Source organism: Drosophila ficusphila, unplaced genomic scaffold (assembly GCF_018152265.1).
Source record: "Drosophila ficusphila isolate 14025-0441.05 unplaced genomic scaffold, ASM1815226v1 contig_791, whole genome shotgun sequence".
Classification (NCBI taxonomy): Eukaryota; Metazoa; Arthropoda; class Insecta; order Diptera; family Drosophilidae; genus Drosophila; species Drosophila ficusphila.
In genome coordinates this window covers 9,553,281-9,573,888 of record NW_025064737.1, presented here as the reverse complement: position 1 = coordinate 9,573,888, position 20,608 = coordinate 9,553,281, and the positions used below count along the sequence as shown (strand labels likewise).

General features: G+C 43.3%; 1 protein-coding gene across 1 annotated transcript; it reads left to right on the top strand.

Annotated features, from left to right (window-relative positions):
- The first annotated feature begins 4,866 nt into the window (after window positions 1-4,866).
- LOC108097625 (broad-complex core protein) lies at window positions 4,867-20,513 on the top strand. The gene is made up of 5 exons (XM_017200050.2): window positions 4,867-5,547; window positions 15,824-15,917; window positions 15,981-17,145; window positions 17,237-17,446; window positions 17,994-20,513. Exons 1-5 carry the CDS (start codon window positions 5,481-5,483, stop codon window positions 19,407-19,409), a joined length of 2,952 nt encoding a protein of 983 aa, XP_017055539.1. The 5' UTR covers window positions 4,867-5,480; the 3' UTR covers window positions 19,410-20,513.
- The last annotated feature ends 95 nt before the right edge of the window (window positions 20,514-20,608 follow it).

Sequence of the window (20,608 nt, the reverse complement as noted above, 5' to 3'; positions counted from 1 at the left end):
ATGGACCAATTAGCCGCTGTTGCCAGCAGACGACTCACTCGGCTGCCTCACTCGCCTCGCAGAGAGTTCGGAAAATAGAAACGGACCTTAGAAGGACCGACGCAAGACAATTGGCATCCGCGACAGGGACTGGGAGGACGGGACACCACCTCACCACCTCGACATCTCGGAACGGGCACGCAGCATGGCGAACCGAAATAGACGCGCCCGGCAGAAAGACACCTATAAATCAACATCAAGGTTGATCGAGATCTCCGCGCGCGGTGCTCGAGGAAGCTGCATTTTCCTCGGCATTTTCCTCGGCGCCGCTGCAGCACCGAAGTTGCGAAATCACCGTGCCGACCATTTATCAGAGCAATCAGAGCAATTAACAACCAAAATCAGCCAGAGCAACGGAAAATGCACTTGCGCTCGCTATTTTCGCGCTTCTCAATTGATTTGTATTTATCCTTTTATGTAGATTTGATTATTTTTTAGACTATTTCTATTTGCATTTTTATCGGTTGACCACATGTATAATCGTATGTGGACTGGCTAAAAATAATCCCTGATAGTTCGGAAGTGAATAAGTGGCATTCCCAACGTTTTTTATTCGGTAATTGCATTGCTTGTCATCGAGTGTTGAGCAAGAGGCTCTCATCATAGATGATTTAATTTTTCAGTTCAATACAAGTAGCACGGCAATCAGTTCTATTTTTCAAATAACTAACAGTATTCTTAATTAATTCATTTATTTTAGTTAAAAAATAATTTTATTAACACAGCTCTATTTCCTTACATTTTGGATTTGCATAGGAATTCTTAACATTTTTCTACTAAAACATAGATCCACGGTTGAAAAAGAAATTTAAATATTTTTTTCATGTTTTTAATAGGTTCTTTAGTTCAAAAAAAAAAAATGTTTATTGCTGCTTTTTGAAATTGTTGGTTTCAAAATCAATAAAATCAAATTGCCAGGATTACATGCCAATCTCTTGAGAATTTTATTTTCAAGTGCAATGCGGTATGACATTTCATTTTTGCTATTTTTACCCTAATTTTTGTAAAACAGAAATTTTTTGTAACAAATATTTGAACAATAATAATTAATTCATACGTTGCAACGCGTTGCAATATTAAAACAAAAGCATTTGTTTTAATTCTTTTGTCTAGCCGAGACATAAACCATATGTGGCAACCGAAAAATAAAAGCACACTTTTCGGATGCCACAAATGTTAGTACCACGATTTTCCACTGTTGCCCAATGGCGCTGCTGAAAATTGCTTTTATTTCTTTCAACAAGTTTCAAACAATTTAATAACATATTTTTTTTATATATTTTATAGTTTTTAAAAAATTCCTATGTCAGATTAAGAATATCTTTTGATAAAGGAATATAATAAATTATTTTTGCACGGGCCCCCAAAGCTCCGTACAACCCGTTTCCGCTGGCACCAAGTTGGTGAAAGAGCGCAAAGCGAAAGCCAAGCGAAAGAAACATGCTCCCCGGCCAAAACGAAAGACTTAAGACCCGAACGCGAATGCGAACCTGAAGCAAAAGCTAAAGAAGAAGAAGCAGAAGTAGAAGCAGAATGAGAAAAGCAAAACCGAGCCGAGCTCGAAAAAGAAAGTGCAAGTGGACGCGGATGCTTAAGTATTCCGTCAGCGGAGTCGCGTTTACTTTGTTTTATTTTCCTCCACGCTTATTTCTACTTTTTTTTTGTTCTTTGCGGCTGTGTTGGTTTCACGGGCAGAGCGCACCACTGGAGACCAAGACCGAGACCCAGACCCACAGTCACAGTCACTCCACAAGCACAACCACAACCACAGCAACCACTATAAATATCACCACCACAGGCGAAAAGGTAAAACCAAAAAACCTGAGCCACGAGCGCGTTGGCGATGACGACGTCGACTGAGGTAGCGACTGCGCAGCGGCAGCGCTGCTTGACCCACTTTTGTGGCCATACAATCAGAATGTTTCATGTTTCGATTTTATTATTTTATTTTCTGTTTCTCTTTTCGTGTATCTTTTCGATTTGCTGGTCAGCTAAAAGTGTGCATGTGTGTGTGTGTGTGTGCAAAGTTACTTTTTCTTTTCTTGCGGCTTTGCTGCTCTCATTGTTCATGCTGCTGGCTGTTGTATTTTGTGTATTTTGTGTTGTAGGCCTATGAAAGATACGTGTGTAGATACGAGAACCATTTATTTCGTGGCATGACTTTCGAAAAAATTGTTTTATATTTCACTCGCCGTTTGCTTACTGCTGTTGCTGTGCGGGGGAAAAATCTCTGCTCTTTCAGATTTCTGACTTCTTACTCATTACAGAAGTAACGGAAAATCCAGCTGGATTGATAATTACAGGAACGTACAATAAACCATCTGTCGGATTTTCGACTGCATGTTGCTGTTGCTACTTCTGATGTTGCTGTTGTATCTGTTGCTGCTGCTGTAGATGTTGCTGCTGTAGATGTTGCTGCTGCTGCTGCTGCTGCGTTGCTGCCGGCAGCATGACATAAACTTTCGATTGTCTGCCCGTCACATAACTGTTACTCGTCTTGTGCCTCCGTTTCCCCACATTTCCATTTCCATTCCCATCTTCTTCTTCCTTTCTTGTTCTTTAAGCCATTTCTTCTTCTTGCCCTCGACTACCGCATCAATTTGGACTTCGGGCTTAAATGGGTAATTGGGTCAGGCAACGTTGGCCGCTTTCGGGAAAAACGTTTTCAAACTCACTTCACTTAAGATTCTTTGGCTTGAGTTTGTCAAGAGTTAGTCATGCGGCGGTTGGCTCTTGTTCTTTGCGAGACTTTATGAAATTCGGAGATCTCACCTCTCCCCGGATTTTACAACTTTCGTGGCTTATTCTTTTCGCTGGCTTGCTGGCTGGCTGACTGGCTTACTGGGTGCTTAATGCGTTTGGCATCGTTTTCGGCATCTCCGCTGGTTCTGCCTCGCCCTCTGCTCATCTTCTTTTGTTAATTATTAAAAAGTGAAAATACGGTTTTGGCCCTGTTTGGGGTCTCGGCTTTTGACTGCATTAATCATGTGGCCGCGATACATCTCGTGGCTCGTTTCTTTTTTTTCCCCCTTCAGCAGTGCAAACGGTTCTGGCCCGGTCGAGATTTATATAACGAACCGGCCGTCCAATTAAACCCATTAGCTCCCCTATTGACCACCAAGCGCTCCCATCGTTTGGCAATAAAATGCGTTTTCGTTTTCAGCAGAAACAAAATATTCCGTTGCTCATTAGCATGTAAATACAAATTCGGGCCTATTAGTTGGTCGAAAGTCGTTGGTTTGCGACACAAGATGGGGCACTGCACGGCCAAAATGGATTCTGCATCCCTCTGTTTTCCATGTGGAACACTCGAAGTGCCCGCAAATGGGGAGATGATTTACATCTCCGTGTATGTGTAACAGTCGCTGGCTTTATCAGGCAACTTTCACCCAGTCAAGCGGTGGGTTAAGAAAAAAAAAAAAGGAAAAAGAAGAATCGATCAATCGGCAACGGTGTGAAGTGACTTGCATAGAACGCGGCCTTTACAACCTTACAACATTGAAATTCTCTCCGACAATTTATCAAGCTTGGGAAAATCTCGGAAGAAAGAAAAACTAAAAAGCTGACGAGCGGCGAGCAAACATAACGTAGGCCTACCGTGGGCAATTCAATCCGACTACAAAAGAAAGGGGAAAAAGGGGGGAAAAAGGGGGGAGGGGGAGTGAGGCACAGACAGACACAGACATCTTCTACATTAGAAAGTTTTCTTCCCCCAGCATCGAGTGTAAGACAAAAGAAACAACTGTAAGTGCAGAGAGACCCCGAAGATACCGAAAGATACTCAAGCTCCAACTGCAACTGCAACTGCAAATGGAGCCTGCTGAAGGCAGAGGCAGCTTGCAACGCTCACTGCGCATAAACCAGAGGCAGCAGCAGCAGCAGCAGCAGCAGCAGCGGCAGTATAATGCAGTACCACCAGCAACAATGAGAAATGCTCACCGGTGAAAGATTTCCAAATGCAACAACACTCGCCAAAGTTGCAGACAAGATGGTCCAAGTTAATTTCTGCCCGGCTCGCTGGGTGCTGCTTTTCCACCTTCTCCTTCCCCTTTACCCACCCCGCTGGCAATTAAACTATAATTAAGAATCTAATGGAGTTTCACTCTCCTTGTGCGTAATTAGCCGTGCGGTTTATGCAAAGAAAAGTAAAAACGGCGGCAACAATGGAAAAGCAAGCGGAATAAGATTGCCAGCGAAGCGGAGGCCAAAAATGTGCGACAAGAAGAGGAAAAAAATCGTTTAAATTATATAATTATAAAAAAAATCTTGACAAAAATAGACGAAAGTTGTAATTTGCAGGGGAGATGGAGGGAAAAGCTGGAAGCCGCCGACAAGCCGTAAACCGAAAAACCGAAAAACCCGAAGCGAGCTTAGAAGGCAGCGATGAAAGTTAAAGTTATAAAAGCAGTTTGGGAACGCACTGGAATCGAAACGATGGTAAGCTGTAAATAATTAACCGTTTGTTTGTGTGCGAGAGCTGAGCTCCCAAGGCGAAACTCTTACTCGGCGGAGCACATGGCAAACAAACCGCGGACCAAAACAAAAGACTTCAACGAAGAACCAAACTTCAGCGTAGCTCGAAAGCTTGATGGTGTTAGTAAACACACATACATACGAATAAACTTACAGCAGAGAGAAAGAAATGGTAAAAGCACACAAACTCTTGAGCCGAAGAACCAACTGCAGAGCTTCCAATCTACAGGTGTGTATGTGTGTGTGTATTGGTTTGAGTGTGTGTGTGGCAAGCGAAAGCGTCGCTGCCGCTGCTGCTGAGAAACGAAATGGAATGGCATGAAATTTCTTAGCGATCTTTGAGGATAAGCGCTGGTTTCACTGCGCGCTGCCGCACAGACGTCTACCGCGTTTCGAGGCAGACGCTACGTTCCACCGTTCGGCGCGCAAGAATCGCCACTCAGCCCGTAGAAAGTCGCGCCTGCGCAGAAACCTTACAAACAAACAAAAAAAACAGAAGAAATAAATAATAATACATATAAAATAAGATAAATCAAAAGTGTGGAGTGCAGCTAATATCCAGCGCACAGCATCATGCTGCCTAAGTGCAATCAAAATGTTGACTTCTTTTGACTCTTCTTCGGCTGGAATTTGAGTTTCTCCCCCCTCGAAAACGTATCCGTTTTTTATTAACTGCCTTGTGTTCTCTGCATATCAAAAAAACGCAAAAGTGAAAGTGATTTTTCGGTGTTTCGGTGCGTGTGAGAGTGCCCCTTGAATGACAAATATTGATATGGTACAATGAAAACCAGGCAATTCCCGACAGCCAAATAAGCATCGAGAGAAACTATCTAAGAAATACATTTAGCTTGTGTGTGCCCATTGGATTACGGAACGGAAAGTTGGCGACCAGCTTAAGGATAACCAGCAAGGGGATCGGAATATACCCAGCACATAGCGCTATCATCTACAAATTATCGGATTTGGATATGGCTGCCAACGAGATTATGACACCCACAGTCAATGCGAATTGTCAATACTCGACTAGATATTGTTGTAAGTTGGTCAGAATTTTCGGGATTTACTAACAAGGATTTTGGATATTTTACATATATTTCGAAAAACTTTCTGAGGATACTAATATTTATGAATAGATTTATTGATTGATATATTTCTATTTCTAATAGTACATTTTTCAGAAAGAATATAAACATTAAGAATTGGATTTATTAGGATAGGAGAGGATAGTTTGAGTTACAAAAGTATGACTTTACTAAAATATATTTACTATCTTATGCATTAAAGCTTCTGTTTAGTTTTCTATTCTTCATCTCCCGCATTTCCAACTCTATCAGTCTACCAAACTTGTTCTACCAATTAGAAAAGACTTAACTCCAATCGCCCACACAAAAAAGGGGCTTGGGGTGCAGAACGCCTAGCGAAAGCAACAAACAAACAAACCGCGCATTCGGGCAACCTGCGCAGCGAGAAAGAAATTTTCAAAACAAAAAGCAAGAGCTGCTTTTTTATAGAAAGTTTCCCCAGGAAGGGGCACCAAGTTTCAGTGGAGTTGCAGCCAGTTTGGAGTCGCCCAGCGAAATGCGATGTGTTGCCGTTGTTGAGCATCGGCGGCGACTAGCAATCGCGTTGCTGCTTCTGCTTCTACAGTATCTGTATCTCAGAGCTGTAAGCCATGTATCTGTATCTGTATCTCTGGCCGTCTCTGTCTTTTGGCCTGGCTAAAGCGTTGGCTTTGGCTTGGCAGCTCGCTTCTGCCACTGCTACGACACGAATATTAATAGGTGAAAGTTGTTGCTTCGTTTCTTCGTTTTTCTTTCTCGCCGACGCCGCAGTCGCCGCCGCTGCCTCTGTCGACGTCGCTGCCACTTCTACAGCCATGAAAATAAATAAAAGATCCCTTTTTGGGTGCAGAATTTATGTTTCCTTTGAGGCATCCAGTAATTTCTCCTCACCACTAGTTAAGTTGGCCAGATTCATACATACACAAAATCACCTATTATGTTCAGAATTTTTATATTTTGATAGCTTAATACGAATTCCTTAAAACAAAAAAATATTGATATCATTAATCACTTTAATGTATTTTTATGATTTATAAATGACCATTTTTTAACTGGTTTAAATGATCTTTTTCCATTATTTCTTATACTGTTGTCAAAATGCTTTTATTATATAGTATCTATGAATTTGTAACTTTCTTAGCTTATAAAAAATCTATTTCTATTTTCTATATTATTTTCATCTCAACATTTTTGAATTTATAGTTTCCGAACTCTGTTCACATTTTATTATAATACGCTTTTACTGATCCCCTGAGAAATTTTCTTTCTCTGTGGGTGAATGTTGCTGGTCGGCTTTGAGTCCTGTCATAAGTTGACCCACTTTTCGGCCCACTTCATTGCCATGCAAATGGATTTGATCGCAGGCCAGAAACGAATATCCCTATTCGAGCGCAGCCTTCAATCTTGTTTACCATTACCATTGCCAAGCAAAATGGTAAACCGAAATCAGAGTGTCTCTCTGTTTCGCTGTCGTTTTGGCATTTTCATTTCCATTATAATTAAGCGCTTACATAACCGCCGTTTGTTTACAAACTCGGCTGGGCAGGTTCGTGTTTCGAGTTCAATGTCCCAGCGCGTTGGGTCTTCAGATTGCAACAGTTCCTTCCCGACTCGTGTGGATCTCTCTCGAACTCCCAGTCGTATACGCAATATTATCTGCTCTGGGCTTCCATTTCGGTTTCGATTTCGATTTCTGCCCTGCAAATATTCATAGATAGTTAGCCACAATAATATTTGTGTCTTTATTTGTTTCTCTGGCACGCGCAATTATCGGGAATGACGCATCGGATTTTCTGTTGGCCAAAAAAAATCGATGCCAAAACTCGGCAACTGAAGTACATAACAAGAAAATAGTTTAAATAGTGGCGGCGTTGGCGAGCAAAGTGTTGGAGTCGAATTGGTTTCGAGTGGAGGTTGCCCAATAATGCCGTTAGATGATAAACCGCTACAAATTATTTTACCCACAAACAAACACACACACACACACACCATACACACACGTACACACATATAAATTTCTTCAGTGTTACTGCTGTTTTCTATTTTCGTTTCGTACGCCATTATGCAACCTGTTAGCTTGTATCTTGTCATTCGTCTCGAAGCTCGAGGAAAGTCGCAGAAGATGCGATGGGCAGCATAAGCATCAGATTGGCAGATCTTCAGATCTTCAAATCGGAATGGCCCAATGCCACTGGCGGCCACTTGGGCATATCTTGAAAGTGAAAACCATTCCGATGCCATCGAAGTAACTGCCTCATTTGGCGGGGGCTTTCTACTCGTTTCTACTCTGAACTTGCGTGAATTTCTCACATATTTTTCAGCCCTGTCTAGTTGGCTTCCTAGTCCGACACGTAGCCGCCGTGGCCGTTATGCAATTGCTTATTAATTCTTTTATAATGCCTGCGTTGTGGGTTAGTGTTTTGTTTTTCGGCCGACGTTTAATTGGCCATCCATCCATCCATCCAGCCATTCATCCGACGTGTTGGCAGAAGTGCTGCTGCTGCTTTGGAAAATGCTTCAGATGTGCGAGCACTTGAATGCGAATGGCTCCAGGCCATTTATGCAATGCCAGGGAAAAGGCTCTTGGCAACAAACCCAAAAACCAGTGATCGATGGCAGATACATTTCTCCACTGGAGTTGCAATTAATTCGAAATTACCTGTAGAATCGCAACCACCGCAGACATTATTGTTAGCCGAAAAGAAAAGAAATATAAATGAACCATTTGTATTTCGCACGAACGGAAGACTGGCAAAGCGCAAAAAAAATACAAACTGGCAGAAAAAGAAATGCTTCGTTTTATATTTTTTTATTTTTACATCTTGCCTTTCCATCATCGGACTACCGCAACAGTGGCGCCCTCTGTGCGGCCATCTCTTTCGCACCTGGTTGCATATTTTTTCTCTCTTTCTTCGATCGCCGCCGCTTTATTAGAACTTTCACTTTAGGTCCGCTTCAATTGGGGCCTCCAACCTTCTTTTTTTGTATTTCGGCTGGAATTGAATAATAGGCGTCGAAGGAGAAGAAGAAGAAGAAGTGACCCAGAAAGTGAAGATGCTGAGATGTGCAATCAGAGCCGATGATGAGTAATAGTTTTCCGACTCAAAGTGGACTGTCTTGGGCCCGTCGATAGAAAGTTACCAAACTCAGTTCGCAACGCTCCTAACCACAAGTCATCTCATTTGGAGTGGATAATTGCAAGCGATCAAGAAACTGCGAATGGCAAATAAATCATAAAAAAAAAGAAACACACATATTTTTTTTTTTTTTGGTTATCGTGTGGGGAAGGTTAAGTTTTTATGTAAGATGCCGCAGTTTAATTTGATTTTTATTTTCTTGACTTGGCTTGGCGGACAAGACATCTTGAGGTTCGCCAACATCAACAATAGTTTTAATAAATGATTTGTTGTTTGAATATCTTTCGGGTTTTTTGTTCGCAGCCCCTTTGAAGCTTTGTTTCAATATCTGCACCGATCTATCGGCAGCACGTAATGCCGTGCGTATATATATTATATATACATCCCACATGTCGGTGTGTATGTTGGCTCTTACCGCTATTTACATTAACATTAGAGCTTTAGGTTTACGGCTCTGTGTTTTTTTTTTCTTTTCTTTTTGTTTCTTTATGCTGCTTCTGACGGCGCAAAGTGAAAGTTTTTCGAACTGACTGTAACTCGAGTGCTGAGCTTAGCCAACTCAGCCGAGCCAACAAGTCGTGGAATCGTGCGAACGCACCGAAATCAGGTGGCTATATCTTGTTCGCAGCGATGGGCCATATTCGATAAGAATATTAATGCGACGAGGGGCTGAAATCAAAAGTGATTTCCTCGGCGACGACACATTTGCTTCTCGCTTTCAAAATAATCAACGACACGCCGACTCATTAGCAAGGCGTTAAATCATAGCGGCAATTACTTAGAAAATGCAAGCATGCAAATGGTAAATGGTAAATGTTTGCACTTAGCAGCGGCCAGAAATCGCTCAGCCGCCGTGTTGCACTTTCGAAAAACAAACAACGAAACGAAAAGCTAAGAGCTGGTAGAAAATATGCAGCACTCCAAGTGCATGACAAACAGCGCAATTGGGAGAGGCGGAGAGGAAAATCTTTTGTAAAAGTTCATAAACCTTCTCGCGAAACAAAGACGAATTTCGAAGTTCGGCTTCTGCAAATGCAGGCAGCTGGAAAAGCAGCCAAGCCAAAGACTAAAACTGCATACATGAAAAGCTAAACAGAGTTTTCCCAAAAGCAAAGCCAGTGAAATGCACAAAGCGGGCGCATAAAGAAAAAAAATATTTTTCCTAAATTACTTCTGACGATGTTTGAGGATAATGATAATTGCCATGATGATCGTAATGCCAACAATGATGATCATCATGATGATGATGATGTTGCTGATCATGATTATATGTAGTGCGGAATTTCCACAGTTGGTTAGCGTACGTTCAACTGCAAAATGGAAAAGCAGAAAGCACAAAGAGAAAAGCCCGCTGGCGAAAGATAGAAAATTCCCCGCAACAAGTTGCCATCGCTCGATTCCACGACTCCGTCAGTTTTCGGTTTATATCATCCGAGGCTTTCCCGCTTTTCCAGCCTATTAGCAACTCTAACTCTTTCTGCTTGCTTTCTGCAGCTTTGTTTGGCTTCAGCTTCGGCATCGGCTTTGGCTTTGACTTTCTTCTTCTAGGTTTTCGCTTGAAAAATCATAACAAACAAGAGTGTTTCTTTTACCGTTCCGTGCCCGGTTGTAACTGCTATCTCCCAGACTCATTTGTGCATCATTTGGGAGAAAGTAAAAGCCAAGAATTAAATGCCACTAGCCGTTGGCTAAAGCTGAATACGTAGTCCAAGTCGTAGTCGTAGTCGAAGTCGAAGTCGATGACTTACACGGTAAGTGCAGCCACAACTGCCTGCCTGCCACACGGGGCGTATGCGCATTATAGCCGCTGGTCGCTGGTTGTTGGTTGCTGGTTGCTGGTTGCTTTTGGCTGGCGTGCGGAGAAAACACAGAAAGAAATGCATCGCCAGAAGAAGAAAACCAAACCAAAGCAAAGCAAAGCGAACCGAACTGAAACTGAAACAGCATCTGATGGAAAGCCACATGATGGTCGGCTACAATTTCATTGCAATCGGATTCGAATTGGGAGTCTGGTTACCGAGTCTGGAGGCCTTTGCCCAAGTTGAGTCCCATACGAATTCTTGCATTCGTTTGGCATGCATTTTTCCAACTGGCTGCCAACGAAAGGCCAGGCAAAGTGCAGCGTTTTGAAGTTCAGGGTGAACTTTGCATCGAATCAGCGAAAGGAAAACCAAACCTAATGGGTGTAGTTTGTTTTCATTTGCTGTATTAAAGTGCAATTTAAGCTTCAAGGTGGCTTACAAAATTGAGTATTTTGCAAAAGAAAGTTGGAATATTATTAAATCATATACTCTCTAAAAAATGTTTTTATTTTTATTAAAAATTATTTGTTACACTTTTACTTGAAAATCGCATGTACAAAAGAACAGAAACTTATTCGGCACACTTTATTTTCCATTCTTTTGTTCTTTGGAATTGTAAATGCGAGGGAATCCGAAGCTATTAAGAATCGAACAGTGTCAATCCAGCTTCAATCAATCAATGTCGCACAAGAGACCTTATCTCTGCACAATCTGGCATAGAGTGGCATTCCATTTCACCCGTCCATCCAATCCAATCCAGTTCCATTCTCCGGCCTCGGCGATCTCCCTATCACTTTCAGTACGTTTATCGGGAGTAGGGCACGTCAAATGCTTCATTAATTCCCGCTTGCAGTCGGCTGGATAGAAGAAAATGGAGAGACGTACACAAATCCTGACCCAATTAGAAATTCTCACGCAAAGAGGAGACTGAAAGCGAAGAAATGGTGGACAAACTCAAAGAAGAAGATAGACAGAAACAAAAAAAAAACGAAACGTCACGGTTAACAATTCCACGTTTAATCAAACAAACAAAGAATTAAGCAAGAAGAAAACTTGCCATCGCCTTCACAATTTTTGCTGCCTGTGTGTGGCAGAGTATCTGTTGCTGTTGCTGTTGTTTTTGTTGTTGCTGTTGCCTTTTAGCTGTTGGTGAAAGAAAAAGAAAAGTGCAGGAAGCCAAATAAGCGTGGCAAAAGAAAGCAAGCGAAACGAAACGAACGCCGCGCTCAGCACAATGGAACCGGCCCAAAAGAAGCTTACCAACTATCCAACTATCCGACCATCCGACCAGCAGCAATGGCCAGCCATTCTAAGTAGCCATAGTCCGTGGCAATAAAACAAAATTCGAACTCCAAGTGGCAGCCAATTATAAAGGCAACGTGATTGGACCGCCAAACATGCCCGAAAAACGAAAGAATCATTAAGATCCCCAAAAGAAATGGAAAGACCCAATGCTCATACAAAGCATGCACGGAAAGAAATACGTATGAATTCGATTTAAGAATTAATTCGAGTGGTACAAATTGAAATAAAGTTTAAGATATACAGTTTTATTATGAGTCCTTATAAGTTTTTTTATATCCTGTCAAGTGGTTAAACGAACTGATTTATTATTAGATACATTTTTAAGTTCTTAAGATACATTTTTCAGTTCTCTAAAAAAGTATCTAATTTTATATGAATAAAAATTCATGCAATAGTTGAGTGCTTTAAGGCTTTCAAGCATTTAAATTTATTAATAATAGGATCTTAAAAGGCTGGTTCTAATATTAAATTTAATTTTTATAATCATATGACATGGCTAGATATGTTCTTAAGATGTGATGGAATTGTGTAATCAGTCTTTCAAATCCAAGTATCTTTATCGTGCTCTTTTAAGTATTATTAAATAAATTATTAAATATTATATTATACTGTTTTTTCAAAATCAAAATTGGTACATTCTTAAATGAAGATCTACCAATATCGCATTATAAAAGGTACCAGTAACTTTAGCTCCAAAAGAACCCTTTGCTTTCTGTGTATTCATGGTCGTCAGCTATGATGGGCCTGCATTTCCGAGCTGGAGAACCGGTTCTCGACCCACGAAAGTGCTCCAAACGGAAGTGAAGCACGGCTAGCACGGCAATCGCTTACCAATGGCAATGGCGATGGTGAGATGATGAGATGGCGAGATGGAGAGAGGCAGATAAAGAACCGTCATCGGGCGAGAAGACTCGGCTCGAAGACTCCGCTTCGGCACTTCGGCTGGCGACCAAATATAGGCCAAAAGAGAAACTAACGGTAAACGTTGTTTCTTCGCCTGCTGACTTCTGCTGGCTGCTGGCGGCTGGCAAGCGAAATGGAATGGATTGTCTGCGCAAGAAGCGACCGCAGCATCAGTTTCAGCATCCGAGGATTTGGGTTACATAAAAGGGCGCAAACGGAAAGTAGAAACCGAAAGAAGTGAGAAGTGAGAAGAAGGCCCAGAGGCGGCCACATAAAGTGGCCAAAACGACCACATTCAAGCACTTCGACACTCAAACACGAACACAAAAACACACACACACACATTCGATCGTCGACGCACAAAACTTGTTGCGAAGAAAGTGAAACTTTTGTGAGCCCCAGTCTTCTGTCCCCTGCCCCTTGGCCCCTGGCCCCACCGGGATGTGTGTAGATATATATTATATATATATATGTACGATCCATTGTAAGCGGTTTGCGAATGGGGAGCGTGGAACTTGAGCGTGTCACGATCAAGCGCGTAGAGCAACGCAGAAGGTTGAGGTTGTTTTGCAAGCTGACGCTGCCTGCGAATTTTTTTTTTGCTTTTGGTTTTTTCGTTTTTTTATTCGAATTTTGTTTCTTTCGACTTGTTATGTTTACTTATTTGGCTGGCCAACAATTTTTGTTATTCGTATTTCTCGGCTCTGACGCAGAGATTTCTTAACGAGCACTCTTTTGGGTTGGGCTAGGTTATAATGCTGCCCGAACTGCTGCTGCCAAAACCATTAAACGAATCGAATGGGGGCTTGGGAATTGCTCAACCATCAGCAGACCGATTTCGATGTCGATCTGATACCCTTGCCTTGACATAGACATCCATAGATGTGGACGTAGACATAGACATAGAGCAGGCCAGACCCGGTGAGCAATGGAGTTTCACAAAGGCGAACCCCAGGCGACCCAAAATTAGAAAGTACCCAAATGCAACGAACGGGCATTCTTGCCGTTCGATCGAAGGAAAAACCAAACTGTTTTTAATTACACTTGAATTCGATTTACCTATTTTATTACAATCCGTTTCCGCAGGCTGTGGTTAATCTAAAAAAGATATGTTTGGCTTAAGTTTCAACATAAAAAATACGTTACAAGTTACATTCCAGTTTTATTAAGAAAGTTACTTATTTCCAAGTTCGCATAAATGCGAATATTACAAACATACATTTAGATTCGATCTTCTTATTTAAAAACTATTTGATTTTTCATTAAATTAAATGAATATCAAAATAAAATAGTTACTGATATTGTCCACCGAGTGTGTTTTATTTTAAATCATTAATTTTGCCTTCAAACTTAAAGCACAATATTTGTACTTTAAAATACTGATTAAATTATCAATAAATAGTTATTTTCATAGAAAATTTTTAAGTACTAAAATAAATTATCATCTATGATAGTTTGTTCGAAATGAGTACACCTTTTCCCCCGGTGTAGTCCGCAGAATCCAATGATCAAACTTTACTCAAGTTGCTCCCAGCCAAATCAAAGCAGCCGCCGACGAAAGAGCTTTTTCTTAGATCCGGCTTCGAATGCTCGAATGCTGCATCGGCAAACAATTTTCTCTCGGGGAAAAACACGTCGAAAGCCCAGAAAAGGCTGAAAAGCGGCGCTTGTGCGACTTCTTGGTCGCACTGCAGTCCCAGCCACAAAACAAGAAATCAACCGCAGCCAAAGTCAAGAAACGATGGGAGAAATACCAAGAGCCGAAAGCCGACGGCCAAAAGCCGAAAAACTTGGCCCGAAGGGGCCAGCGGAAAAAGTGAACGAGTAGAAATTACGGTAAATAAATAAAGAAAGACGGCTAAGAGAAATAAGCGAACGCGAACGCAAACGCGAACGTCGTCGTCATGAGCGAAAGTGAAATCTGCTAATGAATTCTTCAACGTTGAATAGTTTTCAGTCATTATGGACATCGTCGAGTGTTCGCCGTACGTACGTACAGCCGTTGTATGTGGCGTATACTTGATGAGCACTCGAACACAGTGTGTCTGTGTGGGTGAGAGTGTGTGTGGGTTAGAGTGTGTGTGTGTGTGTGCTTGGGAGCCATGTAACCGGGCAGAGGCAGCCATTCCTCCGTTTCGGCGATCACTTGACGGACCTGCGCATCTGCAACTGGAAATGGAGATGGATGCACTGGGAAAAAATATTATAGACATTGACAATCAACTCTAGACAAACAAAAAATAACCAAATTTGGGGCAATATTAAATCACTAATAAAATTGAATATCAAGATGCAATATTATGTTGATTATCATCAAATAAGTTAATAGGAGCATAAAAGGATTTAAAATATTACCCATGTACATAGACACTTCACTTTCTATTCTATAATATTTAGAGATCTTCTGTGCTTCTTATGTAATTATTTAAAATTTAGAATGTGAACAAACAATTTCCAACAATCCCAACATTTCTTAAGTTTCATTTTTGCTGAAAAAACTATTTGAGGTTCATTGAATTTTATTACTAAATTGTATTGTATAGTATTACTTTTGTATTTTTATGTTTTATAAGTATTAAAAAAGCAAAATAGTTTTCAATATTTATTTCTTGTCGTGTGGCTACCTCCGTTTTGGCTCTGACTTGAGCTACAGCTTCGATTTTTGGCTCTGGTTTGGGGGGATCTGCGGGTAAAAGTTGCTAGATTCGTTATAGCAATTAACCACAAGGCATACTACGGCATACAGTCGTAAATGGCCGAGCAGGCATCGATGCTGATCCGCAGCCAGATGATTGCTGTGATTACCCGATACTCGATACCGAGTCCGACTGCAAGTTGTACAAAACTCCCGACTCGGGTTCATTGAAACCTTGTGCAGTTTTCTATAATTCGCCGCCGTTATGGCCAGAGGTCTTTGTCGATGGAGCGACGGAGCTTAAACTTGAATTGCATTTGGCAGGTGGAAGGAAAGTGGCTGCCAGCCAGAGCAATGCCCCCCGATTTGTCTCCCTAATTGCAGTGAGACAATCCATCATCCATTCTTGCTCAATTCCATATTCGAACTTCCACTGATTTCTGCTATTTCTCTCTTATTTATTTGCAGGGGAGGCGGAAAAAGTCAAATCTTTGATCAGATTGCGGGCAGAACTCTCGCCTTTGTTTACGGGCAAGCGAAATGCCTCCAAATATGCTTGGGCGTAAGTAGAGATTAGCAAACTTATTACATAACTCCAAAATAACTTTTGATTTCTATTCAACAGCGTGGTGGAACGGGAACTCAATGTGCCGCTGCCGCTGTCGAAGATCATCAAGAAGTGGAACAACCTGCTGCAGGAGTACAAGGCCATCAAGATGTCCGAGGAGCCCAAGCGGCGCGAGTGGCCCTTCTTCACCCTGATGGACGTGTACTTCAGCGACCAGGTCAACGATCCCTCGCTGCGTCTCTTCTCCTCCACGAAGACCCTGAAGGAGACCCTGGACGATAGCGTTTTCGAAGATGATCCAATCATCGCCTCCGCCATTGCGGCGGCCACAAGTGGCGCCTACATGGACATCGATGAGCTGATTCGACGGCAGAAGGAGCGTGCCGCTCTGGCCGCCGAGCGGAAGTTGGCCGCCGCTGCCAGCGGAGGAAGCGGCGACTACAAATTCGAGCTGAAGCCGATGCTGTCGAACAGCAAGTTCAACAGCAACAGCGAGATGGCCAAGCTGTCGAAGAGCGTCGACGACCTGTCCATGCAGCAGTACAAGCTCAAGCAGGAGCTGATGCGCCAGCGGGAGCAGGAGCAGCAGGAGAACATGGTCAAGATCAAGCAGCACGCCCGGCAGCAGCAGCAGCAGCACCAGCAACAGCAGCAGCAGCAACATCAGCAGCAGCAGCAGCAGCAACACCACCAGTCGCAGCAGCAGCGATTTTTGGGCCACCAGCCGGCACTTTCGCCGCATCCACATCGTCTGTCGTCGTCGTCGACGCCGCCGGCGCTGCAGCACGCTCTGCAGCAGCAGCAGCAGCACATGTTGCAGCAGCAACACCTGCAGCAACAGCTGCAACAGCAGCAGCAGCAGCAGCACCAGCACCAGCAACAACAGCTGCAGCAGCACCACCAGCTCGCTCATCCCCACCAGCCGCCCACTCCGCGCCCCAGTTCTCCGCCCACAACGGCGCAGCAGATCCACATCACGGCCACCCAGCACCAGGCCGCCCAGCAGCATCTGCAGCAGCAGCAGCAGCAGCAGCAACAGCAGCAACAGCCGCACAAGCAGCAGCAATCGTACACGGACCCCAACACCATCGATCAGTACTTGTTGTCGTGGAACAACTTCCATGGGAACATGTGCCGCGGATTCCACTCCCTGCAGAAGGACGAGAAGATGGTGGACGTGACCATCGCTGCCGGCGGCAAGATATTCAAGGCCCACAAACTGGTAAACTAGAGGATCAGCGCCAGGAACTCCCATACTCATGCCACGCTTCCCCTTTTCTTTTCTTTTGTTTTCTTACTTGTTTTGATTGCAGGTCCTGTCCGTTTGCAGTCCGTACTTCCAGCAGATCTTCCTGGAGAACCCATCGAGTCACCCCATCCTGCTGATGGCCGACGTGGAGGCCAGCCACATGGCCGGACTCCTGGACTTCATGTACAGCGGCCAGGTGAACGTCAAGTACGAGGATCTGCCCGTCTTTCTGAAGGTCGCCGAGGCCATGAAAATCAAGGGGCTGCACACAGAGGTAAGTCTTCGTGGGGAATAGAGAAAAGGGGTTTTTATAAGTTTAATGAGCTGATAGATTAATAAACCTAAAGCTTAATAGCTTAGTAACATTAAAATTTCGAATTTTTAATTTACTAGCTATTATTTTATATTAAATATGTATTTCCAATATTTCGAATTCTTCTGAAGCTTAACATTATTACGTCATTAAAAGTAAAACGAATTAACCCACTTGTTTAATATTATATTAGGGCATACTACAGATTAAGTCAGGGAATGTAAGAGAAAGTTAGAATTTGAACAGTGAAAATATTTAGGTCATACTTTACGAGCAAGTCACTAATCATTTGTTATATTATTTCACAAGAAACAAAATCAAATTAAAAGCACACAAATTAAAAAAGAAACACCTAATAAAATTTTAAAGGTATTGTTAATAATCGTAAAAGAATATCTTTAAAATTTATGGTTACTTAGCATGTTTTACCTTTTGAAGTATCCCTTCAACACTTTTAAGTTTTGTTGAATTATTTTTCTGAGTGCTCTCTCTTGACTTTCACTTGCAGAAGAACCTGGACAGCGACGCCAGCGACATCAGCTCGCCGCACGAGAGCGACGGCACCGAGTGCCGATACGAACGGGGAACGCACAGCGTGAACATCACGAGCGGTCATGCCGCCGGCTATGGCGGAGCACCGCCACCGCAGCAGCCGTCGCCGTCGCCCTCGCTCAACGGACCCAACCGCTGCCCCACCCCCTTGTCGAGTGGAGGAGGCGGAGGCGGAGGAGGTGGTGGTGGTGGGGGTAATCCGAACTACGCCGGATTCCGCGAGCACATCAAGTCGAAGGCCACGCTGGCCGAGACCTTCATGAAGAATCTCAACAGGAACAACAACAACAACAGCAGCAGCAACAACTACAACCACTTGGGCGGCAGCAACGGAAGCCTCAATCTCACGGAGGCGGAGAGCAACTCCTTTGCGATCCTGCAGGCGAACAGCAAGAAGATGCTCGACTCGGCCAGAAAGCAGCACAAGTATCTGGCCAAGCGAAAGATCCTGATGCACTACAACACGGAACTGGGCGGCGAGAAGCGGCTGAAGGAGATGGAGAGGGAGAGGGATCGGTATCCAAGTGCCGAGCAGCACGATGACGCTTTGAACAACAACCACAGCCACGCCCAGGACAACATTATGGAGCCGATAATCACGACGATTGTGCCACAAACGCCGCCGCCTTCCACGCATAACAACAACTTCAAGATCCGATTGGTCGATAGCCATCACCTGATCAACAACAACCAGAATCAAAACCAGAACAACAGCGATAGAAGTCCACATTCGGGTAGCAACAACAACTGCCACAATGACAACGACGAGGAGGCACTGAATCTGGTGCAGATTCCCAATGCGAATGGCAGCAGGGGCAGGGAGCAGACGCCCACCTCGGCCACGCCCACACCCGACATCCAGTTGATCAAGCGGGAAGTGGAGCAGGACTCACCGCCGGCGGAGAACGCACAGAACAACAACGGACACGATGAGGAGTTGGCTGCCGCAGGATACGATCGCAAGTACGACGACAACAACAACAACCGCGGATTGGACATGGAAACGGATTCGAACAACAACAACAGCAAGCTGGGAAGCGATAACAATGGCATTGCACTGGCGCTGGGCAAGCACAAGTTGCTGAACAGGACCCTGCAGGAGCAGGAGCAACAGGATCAGAATCAGAATCAGGATCAGCAGGATCAGGACTCCGATCACGGTGGCAACAACTGCAGCAGCGACGACAACAACAACAACCACAGCCAACACTTGGACTTGAGCACGATTAAGAACATTGCCACGGCGGAGATCCTGTGCGGACTGAAGAGCAAGGTCCTCAAGCTGGAGGAGGAGCAGCGCGAGCGGGAAAGGGAGAGGGAGCGGGAACGGGAAGCCTGTCGCAGCCTCAGCGAGATCAAGAACGCCGAGTGATCCTAACGAGGATCCCCCAGAAGAAAACCCGGAAAATTATGCATTTGATTAAACACTAACATAGAGAAAAGAGGAGGAGGAGCCCGTCTATGTTTGCTAATTATAGTTATTTATTATACCACTTAATATCGTTAATGTAATTGTAATGACAACCCGAACCCACATGATCATTGGTTAGCTTGGTAGGCCTAGCATTCTCCCAGCACACCACTTTAGAATCCCTAGCAACTAAGAATCACGAATCATTAACGTACTATATCGTATCGTATCGTATCGTATCGCATCGTATCGCATCGCATCGCTGATCGAAATACAAATTTAATATTAGCACTTTGGAAATTGGCCCTGTTGCAATACGAGTTAAGCCCATGTTAAACATATTGATATCGTTTAATATTATGTATGTGTAGAGCAGTACGTTGTAGGATAATACCCGCCCCCTCCAGACGCACTTTCGATTTTCAGCAAAACTTTATAACATTATTTATACATACAAACAAACACATACACATCGTACGACGAATGTATCTCAACACCAATCACGCATGCATATAGACACCAGAAACCCCCCTTCCCCTTCCCCACCCCCTCTCACTCCCACTCCCCACACACACACACAAACATCAATCGCATTGCATTGCACCATATGCCCGAGGGTATAGTAATGACATCGGACCCGTCCAGACCATGCAACACTGGAACGGGCCACATCTACAAAGGATCAAAAAGAAAGGAACAATATATGTATCTCGTTTTTAGTTTTAACTTGCCAGACCTTTTGAATGAGCACTCAGATAACCCGGTTGCACGCGATCGTGTAACTTTCACCCCGAAGCGGTTCCGGATCTTGTTAATTGTTGTGCATGTGCCCATGTGCCTGGAACCCAGCCCCAAAAACAAAAAAAGACAAAACGCATCCACTGAGTGGGGATCGCTCAACTGCAGATCGACCAGAACCAACAATGCACAGTGTAACTCGTACAATATTTATTCAACTTCTTTACATTTAAAACAAAAATTGTGTAATGTTTTTTGCTGTTGAACATTTTTTTATTGTAAAAGAATTAACGAATGAATAAAGAACCCAACACATTCAAAAAAAAATCGTTTATTGTAATGTCTTCTCAATTTAAAATGGTTTAAGGAAATGGAGGATTTATGCATGAATATATTACAATGCAGATTAAATTGGTATGGTA

What these genes read in the sequence shown, in the direction of transcription:
- LOC108097625 (XM_017200050.2), top strand. Translation starts at nt 5,481, where the DNA reads ATGGCTGCCAACGAGATTATGACACCCACAGTCAATGCGAATTGTCAA. An exon ending in GCCTCCAAATATGCTTGGGC is followed by an intron (nt 15,918 to 15,980) that starts GTAAGTAGAGAT and finishes TCTATTCAACAG; the next exon opens with CGTGGTGGAACGGGAACTCA. An exon ending in TATTCAAGGCCCACAAACTG is followed by an intron (nt 17,146 to 17,236) that starts GTAAACTAGAGG and finishes TTTTGATTGCAG; the next exon opens with GTCCTGTCCGTTTGCAGTCC.